The sequence below is a fragment of the Carassius auratus genome, chromosome 23, assembly GCF_003368295.1.
Source record: "Carassius auratus strain Wakin chromosome 23, ASM336829v1, whole genome shotgun sequence".
Lineage (NCBI taxonomy): Eukaryota > Metazoa > Chordata > Actinopteri > Cypriniformes > Cyprinidae > Carassius > Carassius auratus.
The window spans coordinates 19,360,239-19,370,803 of NC_039265.1; the positions used below are offsets into that span (position 1 = coordinate 19,360,239).

The window sequence follows — 10,565 nt, forward strand, 5'->3', positions numbered from 1 at the left end:
TCAACCTAAAACATAAACAGAGAGAAACTTGCCCAAGACAGATTTGTGAACAATAAATTCTAAACAGCCCAAAACCAAATTTTGGATAGTTCAACAAAGACATAGTAATAAAAGTAATAAAGTAATAAAACAAACTTGCCACAGAAGTCCTTGCAACCAGCTGGAAATGTATGCTGTAAAGGGAGACAAAAAAGTTAGGTAAAGAGACATTAATGTAACACAGGCAGACAGACAGCTAAACAGACAGACAGACCTTTGGGTTTTATTTTTCAAGTTCAAGTTAGATAGCTATATATATATATATATATATATATATATATATATATATATATATATATATATATATATATATATATATATATATATATATATATATATATATATATATATATATTATAAATATATACACAGCTAGCAAGCTTTAGAGAGTGAGAGAGAAAGAGAGAGAGAGACAGACAGACAGACAGACAGACAGATAGATAAATCCAAACGCACAGAACTTTATTTTACACTCTAGCCAAGATCCCAAGGTTTCCAAACTGCCGTAAAATACGTCTTGTGTTTAATATTTCTCTCAAGTCGATATGGGTTACATTAAGCCTATGATCTGGCTTCAGTGAGGAGTTATCGAGCATACACAATAGCAAAAGTCATGTTGACAGTTTAACTAGAAACTTAATTCCCCCATTAGCTTCAGACGTAAATACACACTCATATTAGCAACTTTAATGGTCACATAAAGCATGCAACGTTAACATAACGACACGCTAATAACGTAATATTGTCTAGCGATCACGTTTGCAGACACATCGCAATACGGTTATCTCATGTCAACAATCATGACACGCAATACGAGTGTACGTATTGTTTTCCATTACAGTTTAAATGCTCAGTTTTATCATTTTAATAGTCTTACCTGAAAATATTAATCAGGAAATATCGCAGCGTTGCCGCTTTCGTCCAGTAGACTTCCGATTACAGGTGAGCAGGAATTCTGGGATTGGATCTGGAGTCTTCTCTTGTATATTTGTGGGTGATCAACCATTTGGATGGATGATCACGGCCTTCTGAGCCTACTAGTAGTTACAGGAGGCCCCTCCTGGCCCATAGCTATGGGCTGATAACCCACATGATAATTTGAACCCATTTGAAATTTAGACATTTAAAATCTGATTACATAGATATGTTTACAATCCGCCTAAACTCCACACTGTACTCTCAACTCACTATTTGCAATATCCAATTCTAAGAAATACACGATTTTTTTTAAAAACTACAATTCCCTATAGCTACTCAGTGCAGCTTGATACAAATCAAGCACTGAAGTTGTAGTTTATCTGGTTTGCGAATTAGGGTTGGAAATTAGGGTTGTAAAAAGATATATCTACTGAATATATCAAATATCTAGTACAACCAATCTATTAATTACGCTGCATCTAGATGATTTACGTTAAGAAAATCTAAATATATTTGTTTATTTAAGACTTTTTAGCCGAAATGTAGAACGCGCAAACCCCGCCCACAACACAATGCACTTCCGTAACCTTCTGCTACCAAAAATGTATTTCTCTGAATCGAAGGAGAAATGTGCAAAAGTTATATTAACATATCTTATTGTTGAGTTATCTGTTTGTTGTTGTTTCTTCGTGGACAAATGTTGAATACATCATTTTAAAAAAAGTGTCTTGTGAATAAAATACTTTTGGGCGGAAGTACGTTATGCAAGCCACGTGGTTTCAGCGAAAGCAGCGTAACCACCATGGCAACGAACAACGAACAAACTAAATGTAATATACATTCAATGAAGGAAGTATGTGAAAATAAAACGAAAACAGACAATGGGAAGAAGAGAAAAAATGTGTTAAATTACATAGGCTTGGATCTGGAGAATTTCAAGCCAATAACAGTTATGTAGGAACCTACTGAATGTGGCACACTGTCACATACTGGATTATGACTGTAAATTCATTGTATGTTATTTATTAAGTAAATTACTTTTCACTGACTTTAAATGTGCTGTGAATAAGTGCAGAGCACCATGGCTAAAACATGGCTGTAACTCGTAGAGTCAATACACCTCTATGTTCCCTTTTATTTTATTTTTTTTACAAACTCATAGTTGCTTCAGAGGATTCAAGATCCAATAATGTATTGTCATTTCAACTCAGTCGAAGGGTATTTTGATGGTGAGCTCACAAAAAACAAAACAGCTCCTACACATTGACCACATTTGTACATTACAGTAAATAACATATTACATTATGGTAAACACATTTTTTTTTTTTTTTTAGATTAGATTAGATTCAACTTTATTGTCATTATGCAGAGTACAAGTACAGAGCTAATGAAATGCAGTTAGCATCTAACCAGAAGTGCAAGAATATAGTGTTTTATATACATAAAAGTGCAGAGTAAGTAAAGCTATGATATACAGAATGTACAGTGGAGTTGCTATATACAATATTGATCAGAGTATATACAGAATATAAATATGAATGCAATGTAGGGATTGTATGTACATTATGAACAGAGCAATGAAGGATTATATATATGTTATGAACAGCAGGAACGTGAGAACAGTGGTAGTAAATACAGTTGGATGAGTGTGCAAAAATATTGTTGAACAATCTATTCTATGCAAAATAACAGTAGTGCAATATATTTTATATAAATATTTTACTGTGCTTGTACAGTAACAATTATAGACAGTTTATTTTTAAATTTTGTACTCACACAGACAGACTAGTGGGGATATGTATGCTTAAATACAGTGCCTAAGCTTTAAAATAGATCAGACCTGGTAAAACAACATATTTGCACAAGTAATGCAGTAAAGTAATTAAATTATTTATATATTATAATTATATTATATTATATGTCTACAAGGGTGTAACTTTGGTTTGAGAAGTGGGGGGGACACAAAATGAGGAAAAATGGTTTCGATTTGAATCCCATTTCCTCCATTTAAATACAGTTAGGGACTATGGTGATACAAAATCCAGGAAATAATTAAGTTGTTTATAATGATGAATTCTGCCAAAAAGAATAATAGGCTACAATGTATAAGAATAAGATGTCTTTCTGTATTGTTGAATAGCCAAGACTTGAGAGAATAATTTTATAACGTCAAAAACTTTCACAAAAAATGTTCCCTGTCTCACCTATGAAATATGAAAATGTGCTAGCCTGTTTCTGACATGACATAATTACCTGACCCTTTACACAGCACATACCTGCAACTCTGAGATACTTCTGCCTGTCTCACCCTCCCTGTCTTTAATCAGCTTCACCTCATCTGTTCTCTGATATGAAAGCATGGCATAAAAAAATAATAAACAAAAGTTAATCACAACTGAAACTATATTATAACAGTCAACTGATTCTGTTTCTCTCCCACCACACAAGTGAGCAGGTAAATAATATGAAACCACACCCATGTGATGATGTGACCATGTAAAAAAAAAAAATTCTAAACAAATAACAACACGCAATTTGGCTCCTACAAGAAGAACATTTAATTTGATAATACTCAAACTGTATTCACTATTTATCATGTACACTTCCCTTTTATCACCAACAAATCAAAATCACCTGGCCTTTCATACAGCACATAACCTTCCTGTAACGTTGTGCTGCTACTGTTTTTCCCTATCTCACCCTCTCTGTTCTGAAGCAGCTCCACCTCATCTGTGCTCTGATATGAAAACAACTGAGTTATGATCATATTGAGTCCACATAGCCAGAAAAGAGTCTCTGGATGTACATTTTAAAAACTGGGTGTGCCACATTCATTTTCAGAAACCCTGACTGCGTATCAATAACTTTACAGACTAGACTGGGCTGATGTGTAAAACTATACTCAGGCTCACCACATAACCAAAACACTAACTCAGGCTAGCTCGACATTAAGCCTTTTCTTTGAACAAGTAAATCAATTTTTACATATTAACTTCCATTTTAAATGAACAAATATTGTAAGTGAACAACAATAGCTCAAGTTTAGAAAAACATTTAGTAAGACTTATTTTATTTCAGCATCTGAGTATCGTTATAATGAGTTGAGTAGCCTATAACAGCAGCCAGAGTCTGCTTGTCATACATTGCTGACAGAAAACGCTGCTGTTTAAAGTGGACACAGAATGTTCTAGGCAACATTAAATGTTTAGGTTAGCTAGCTAGGTCTGAAGTTACCTAGCAACAGTGTAAGTTAACGTTAGCTCATCAACAGGTGTAGACCATAGACTGTAAAAAAATAAGTAGACCGACATTTTGATTACCCTGACCTGAGCTAATTTACTTAATCAACTAACTCACATCTCCTTTCTTTTTTTTCATCCTGTTGCTGGCGTTTCATGACTGACTGCGATACCGGCTGCTCAGTAGAACTTTCAGCGCGCTAGAGTGTGCACGAGACGTCCCTTCCTGTACGCGGACGCGCGCATCGACACAGACATGCAGGAGGATGTCTGTTCTGCTCGGTCCTGCTCCTCCGTGACGATGACGGCGCGCGGTTAAAAAAAACAAACAAAAAAAAACATAACTAACTAATTTGAAAGTGGGGGGGACACGAACGGGATTTTGAAAAGTGGGGGGGACATGTCCCCCCTGTCCCCATAGGAAATTACGCCCGTGTATGTCTATAATGTCTTGTACATGTGGGTGAAACATCACAGTGGCTTGATGTCATTTTTCAATGGCGGAGACCAAAAGTATTCAGATGTGTATAGTGTGCCTTTGTGTTCTAATTAAAAAAAAAAAAACGTATTTATCATTTCATAGTTTTCCCACCAACGAAAAAGCGTTGAAATTGGGCTATATGGCGAGAGGAGGAGGCGACAATTATTATGTTTATTACTGGAAGTGTTGCTCTGCAAACCTTATGTGCCTTAATTTAAATAATTTCTTTTCTTACACGATGTGTAACGTTGTTTAATTTAGGGAGTAACTCTGCAGTCCATAATTATTACATGTTCAGTTGAATTTGGCATGTTGTATATTGTTGTAATTAATGTGCAGCAAAGTAAGTAATCTTTGAATAGAGATATCGTGTACTACTGCATTTCTAAGTTTGTATTTACTTAGTAATAATCATTTATTATAACACTGTATTCAAGTCATACATCACAAAACTATAATTTAATTGTGATTGTGTTTGTTTTATTATATACTTTTTAGGCATGTAATAATTCTTTGTTATTTATATAGAGTTTACATTTGTACTGATTTATGTCTGTATCTCTATTTCAGAACCACACACATATACTTTGAAACTTTATTTCAATAAACACCTAAACGGAACATCTCGTCTGCATTCTCTGTGTGGTCACAACCTTCCAAAGACCAGTCAAATTATACAGTCCATAACAATCACCAAAACAACGTCAATTATTAATTCCTCAACGAAACACTATAGTATTTACAATTATGGTCTATTAATTAACCAAAATAAAATGAAATATGTTACATTTAAAACGCATTCCAACAAAAATTCCAGTCAGCATAATCAAAGCTTGATTTGCATGTCGACCATTTACAGTAGGCTATTATTTAAAGAGATCGAAATGAAAGGAAAAGATGAATATAAACGAATATAGTATAAAAATATAAACAACAACAATAATAATAATAATATACAAATATTACCGGGACAAGACGATCAGTTAATGGACAAAACAAGGATAAAATATTTTTCAGTCAAATGGAAACACCCATATACGCAGCAATCATCTTTAATTGAAGAAATGTGTGAAAACATCTCTTGAGAGAAGCTCATATTATTAAATTCTACATTTTCTGCAGCGTCGCGCGTCAAGTCACGCTCCCGTGGGCGTCTTACAGACTGCATCTTACAATCACAACTTCATTGTGCTCTTACTCTTTTCGAGGCGAATTTCACAAAATTGGTCACCTCCGACAGCATCAGGTGTTTTATTTATTTCTTTATTTCAATGAATTTAATCGATTAATCAGGGCCGGGTTTCCCAATAACGATTGATCTTATGCTCAAGAACGTTTTCTACAAGTCATTTCAAGATCGTTTGTTATTTTGTCACGTGCGTTTCCCAAAAATACACTTAACACAGTTGCACGTAGCTGTCCTTTAAGTGCTGCTTATGAGTCGCTGTCCGTTTATCAAGTGCTGAAATGTCCGCATGACTCTTCATTGTAGCACACGATCGTTTATTGACTTTAACCTAATGCTGCGCTCCAGACAGACAACATGGATATAATAACTATAATACCATACAATATTAGTGTATTATATTATACTTTAACATAATAATATATAGGCTAATATACTTTATATATTATATGTTATGTTAGGTAAAAAATGTTAGCCTTAATGTTAGTTCTTAACCTATTCTTTAACCACTCTCTTAACCTTATGGCACGATTTTGTCTGACTCCGAAGCGCACGCTAAGAACGCGCGTTTTTACTGCAGATCACACGTCGAGGACGCGCGTTTTGATGCACAAAGTATGTAATATGTAAAAATGTGGGTAAGAAAGCGGGTTATGTACAATATTTTCTTTATTTGCGGGGGTTAGTTGAGAACGGTCGGGTGCGGGTTATTAATACATTGACCCGCGCATCACTGGCGGGAAACTAGACGCGGTAGACGCGAATTTGACGCTCTATTCGCGTTTGGTGTGAACGCAGCATGAGGGATGAATCATCAAGAGAAGCGGTTCAAACGAGTCATTTGTTCGTGAATCTTCGCATTCAGACTGAAAAGCTGCATTCTCAAACCTGGTAAATGAGATTTATTATTATTATTCATTTCGCGTTGGAGAACAATCTTAGCAAAATGCCGAAATAAGCGCAGTTATAGTTTAAACACTGCTTTAACAAAGGTGATGATTAATGTATATTTCTTAGATAATTAGCGAATCAGAAAAAAACAAACTATTGTTGGGAAACATTCTGTTTCCGTGGCAACTTTGGAACGACAGCGTCACGCGCCACCGCTTTATGACGTCAGACTCCGTATAAAAGGCCGCGCAGAATCTTTGTAGTTGAGTGATATTCGAAGCAGAGACTCGAGTCTGAGTGAAAGTCTTTGTTTTACAGTCTGTATAGATCGAGATCTGCTGAGATTGTACAGAGTGTATCAGATCGAGTTTAAACTGAGATTATTGGATACAGACAGTTTGATAACTGTGCATTAAGAACAGATCTGTCAGTATGATAACTCCAGACACAGTGTCTATAGTGGCGAGAGAGGTGCGTCTGGAGGTTTATCTCAACGGAGTCTTCTACACCGGAGACAGTTGCTTTGCATTAGATGGTAAAGATGTGCAGCTGGAGCTGGAGATCACCGATGCCATCTACGACCTTCTCGGCTTCAGCGGTAATCAAGAGATAGATGTGAAGCTGCAGGTCATGACGGATGACCACATCTCCGTCAGTTCCTGCAGTCCAGGAGAGATGCACGTACAGCTGGAGACTGACGAGAATGAGCACATGTCGGTGTGTGAGGTCAAAGATCTGCAGCTGGAGATGAACAGGAACAGCATCTCGGAGCTGAAGAGCCCTGAGCCGGTGTCTGAAGATGAGAGCGATCCAGTCCCAGCAGGAGCTTCAGGAGAACAAGCCCTGGATGATGAGGAGAACCGCTCAACAGGTGTCTTCTTCATCTTTATTCATGTTTCTCACACTGTTTTATGATGCTGGAAGACAAAGACGTAATACTGTTTTACTATTTCAATGAGTTACTCCTCCAAGTCTTTTTTTAAAGGTCTAATTGGGTTTGAAATGTTTGGTTTCTTAGAAGTAATATTTTCTGAGTAAAACCTTCCAACTTCAAGTTTTTAAAAGTTCTTTAAAACTTTCAGACAAGGCTTTGGTCAAGTTTGTCATTACGCTCTACTTATGTAGTATCTCTTCTTTCTCCAGAACTCACCACTGGGCAGATGACCAAGAACATTAGTGCAGTCTTCCAGGGATTTTGTGCAGCTTTCCAGGGAAAAATGGCGAACCCTGTTGGGGAAGCTGAAGTGGATCTGATTGGTCCAGATGGATCATATGTCCCAGATCCAAGTGTTCATGAGCCAGAATCTGAAACATATCTGGTCGATTCTGAGCAATCGTGTTTCACTGAAACTGATCTGGTTGCTCCTCCAGAACCTAAACTGGATCCGGTTGATCCAGAGGAATCATGCGTCAGCCCGGAAGGTGAAGAGATGCAAATAGAAATGTCATCTTACAATCTGAACTAATAATTCATGTTTAATCTGGTTTGAGATGGTTCTAATGTCATATTGTTGGTTTTTCTTCTTTTATCAGAAAATACCAGCACGATGAAGAATAAGAAAGTCCATGGCTTCGTCATGACCAAGAGAACGGAATATGCTACAGTGAGGAACATAAAGAAAATCAGCACTTTCCTCCAGAACGACAGGCCGAAGCATGTTGGAGTCTCAGCGCGGCCAGATCTGGAGCTGAACGTTCCTGATCCAGAACCTGGAGAGAATCCGGATGATCCTCCTGAAGATGATTGGGATCTGGCTCCTCCACAGGAATCATGTGCACCAGCTGCAAGCGTTCCTGAGCCGGAATCTAAAGTGACATCTGAGCTTTCAATGTTGGAAAACTACGTCCCTCTAAACGTGTTCCAACTGGAGGATCGTTTGGAGAAATACACACCTCTCAAACAAAGACACGTGACTAACGTCTGGCCCAGGGTCTTCATCGGAGATGAGTGAGTCTACAACACAACTCTATTTCTCTTATTGTTCTGTCATTTATTCTGCTTGGTACGTCCTCTGTAAGAAAGACTAACCCAGGCCGTTGTGTTCTTGTGCAGAGAGATGGCCACCGACCGAGATGCTCTGCAGGAGATGTGCATCACTCACATCCTCAACGCTGCAGCACCAAAGAAGCATCTTAAATACTACTTAGGACGTTTTAATGATGAAGACATGGTAGGAACGGTCAATACAGGGTCCAGATATTACAGAGGCTTGCACATCAATTATTACGGCTTGCCTACAGCAGACAGACACTGTTCTGACATCAGCAAGTGCTTCATACCAGCTGCCAAATTCATTGACAAGGCCCTGGAGAAGCGAGCAAGTGAGCTGAGAAACACACACAGCATTTCTCATCTATTAGAGTCCTAGAGTCTAGAAATGAAGTGTTTGACCGTCTGACTGTGTTTCTCTCCTCAGGTAAGGTGCTGATTTGCTGCAAGCAGGGTGTGGAGCACTCGGTGACTCTGTTTCTGGCGTATCTGATGATCTGTCATGACATGATGGTGGAGGAGGCCATCGATCACGTCATGAAGGAGAGACGCATCAGACCCTCCAGAGACGTCCTGAAGAAGCTGATGCTCCTCAACGCTGACCTGGTGCTGCAGAGAAAACTGAAACTGCAGGACATCAAAACCGGCCGAAAGAGGAACAAGTGGCAGCTTAAAAAAAGGAGAGCGCTGATATAAAAATAATAAAAATGTGCACAGATGAAAAAACATAACAGCAAGAGCTGTCCTGGTAATGAGCTGCTAGTACTTTTATTCATTTATCTATTTATTATTTTATGTATTCATATAGTGCAGAAGAACAAGTTCACAGAAAAAAAGTGTATAGAAATAGAAATGTAAGCAAAATAAAAAAAATATTCAGAAGTAATTCAGAAGTAAAATCAAACTTTTGCACATAGTTGAATAAAATATTAAAATTAAATTAAATTAAAATAAATGGAGCTGCCAGTGCTTTTGTGTATTTAATTCTTATAGTGCAGATGAATAAGTGCACAGATAGTTAAACAGTTCAAATCAAACTTATGATACTTATATTACTAATAGTGTGTTGTGTTTTGCAAAGAGTGTTTTATGAAATTGAAACGAAGTCAAAGGATGAGAATCAGTGTCTAGTTTTGTAGATCTGGTGTGTGCTTCTGCTGTTTGAGAGACAGCTTTCAGAAACTGTGACATGTGAAGAAAACATGATTAGTTTGCAATATTTCTATTGGAGAAAAGAAGGAAAACACATGGAATATTTCTAAATAACTGTCTATTAGTAGCTTCATTCTTTGCTCACATCTTTCATCGTAGTAATCTTATAATGTTTAATGTCATTATTATAGCCGGGGTTTATTGAGAGCTGAATGCTTGTGAAATGAGTCCTCATAAAGTTTCAGAAGAATCTCGCTGTGTGTTTATGGCACAATGTTTTGTTGTAATGTATCGCCACAGGATTGTTATTCCTCACCAAACGAAACACAGTCATCACACATCACACCATCACACCATCCCATATGAGACCAAAACACACTGTAACACAATGAAATGTATTTTTCATACTTTGAAATACTTGAGGTAAGGGGCATATTAACTGATGCCTTTTTTACGCTAACCACCTCTAAATAAAACTGGGTGGATGAATGCATTCAATGCAATTATAAATGAATAAATAATGATATTCAATTCAAAATAGCCATTTAAATACGTTTTTTTTTAAGAGCGTTTTGCCGTTTTTAAAATGTTTTAAAGCGTTTTCCTGATTATGCGATTGTCATTGTTTGAAAATATATAAAACTATAAAACTTTACATTAATATTTTGC

General features: G+C 36.9%; 1 protein-coding gene across 1 annotated transcript; it reads left to right on the forward strand.

Annotated features, from left to right (window-relative positions):
* The first annotated feature begins 7,040 nt into the window (after positions 1–7,040).
* Positions 7,041–9,501, forward strand: LOC113041666 (uncharacterized). The gene is made up of 5 exons (XM_026200320.1): positions 7,041–7,625; positions 7,898–8,176; positions 8,288–8,702; positions 8,808–9,076; positions 9,172–9,501. The coding sequence occupies exons 1-5, from the start codon at positions 7,187–7,189 to the stop codon at positions 9,438–9,440; spliced, it is 1,671 nt and encodes a 556-aa protein (XP_026056105.1). The 5' UTR covers positions 7,041–7,186; the 3' UTR covers positions 9,441–9,501.
* The last annotated feature ends 1,064 nt before the right edge of the window (positions 9,502–10,565 follow it).

Bases quoted from the DNA above. Each gene is read 5' to 3' on its own strand.
- LOC113041666 (XM_026200320.1), top strand. From the start codon at position 7,187: ATGATAACTCCAGACACAGTGTCTATAGTGGCGAGAGAGGTGCGTCTG. The intron at 7,626-7,897 runs GTGTCTTCTTCA...TTCTTTCTCCAG, and splicing joins TGAGGAGAACCGCTCAACAG to AACTCACCACTGGGCAGATG. The intron at 8,703-8,807 runs GTGAGTCTACAA...GTTCTTGTGCAG, and splicing joins AGGGTCTTCATCGGAGATGA to AGAGATGGCCACCGACCGAG.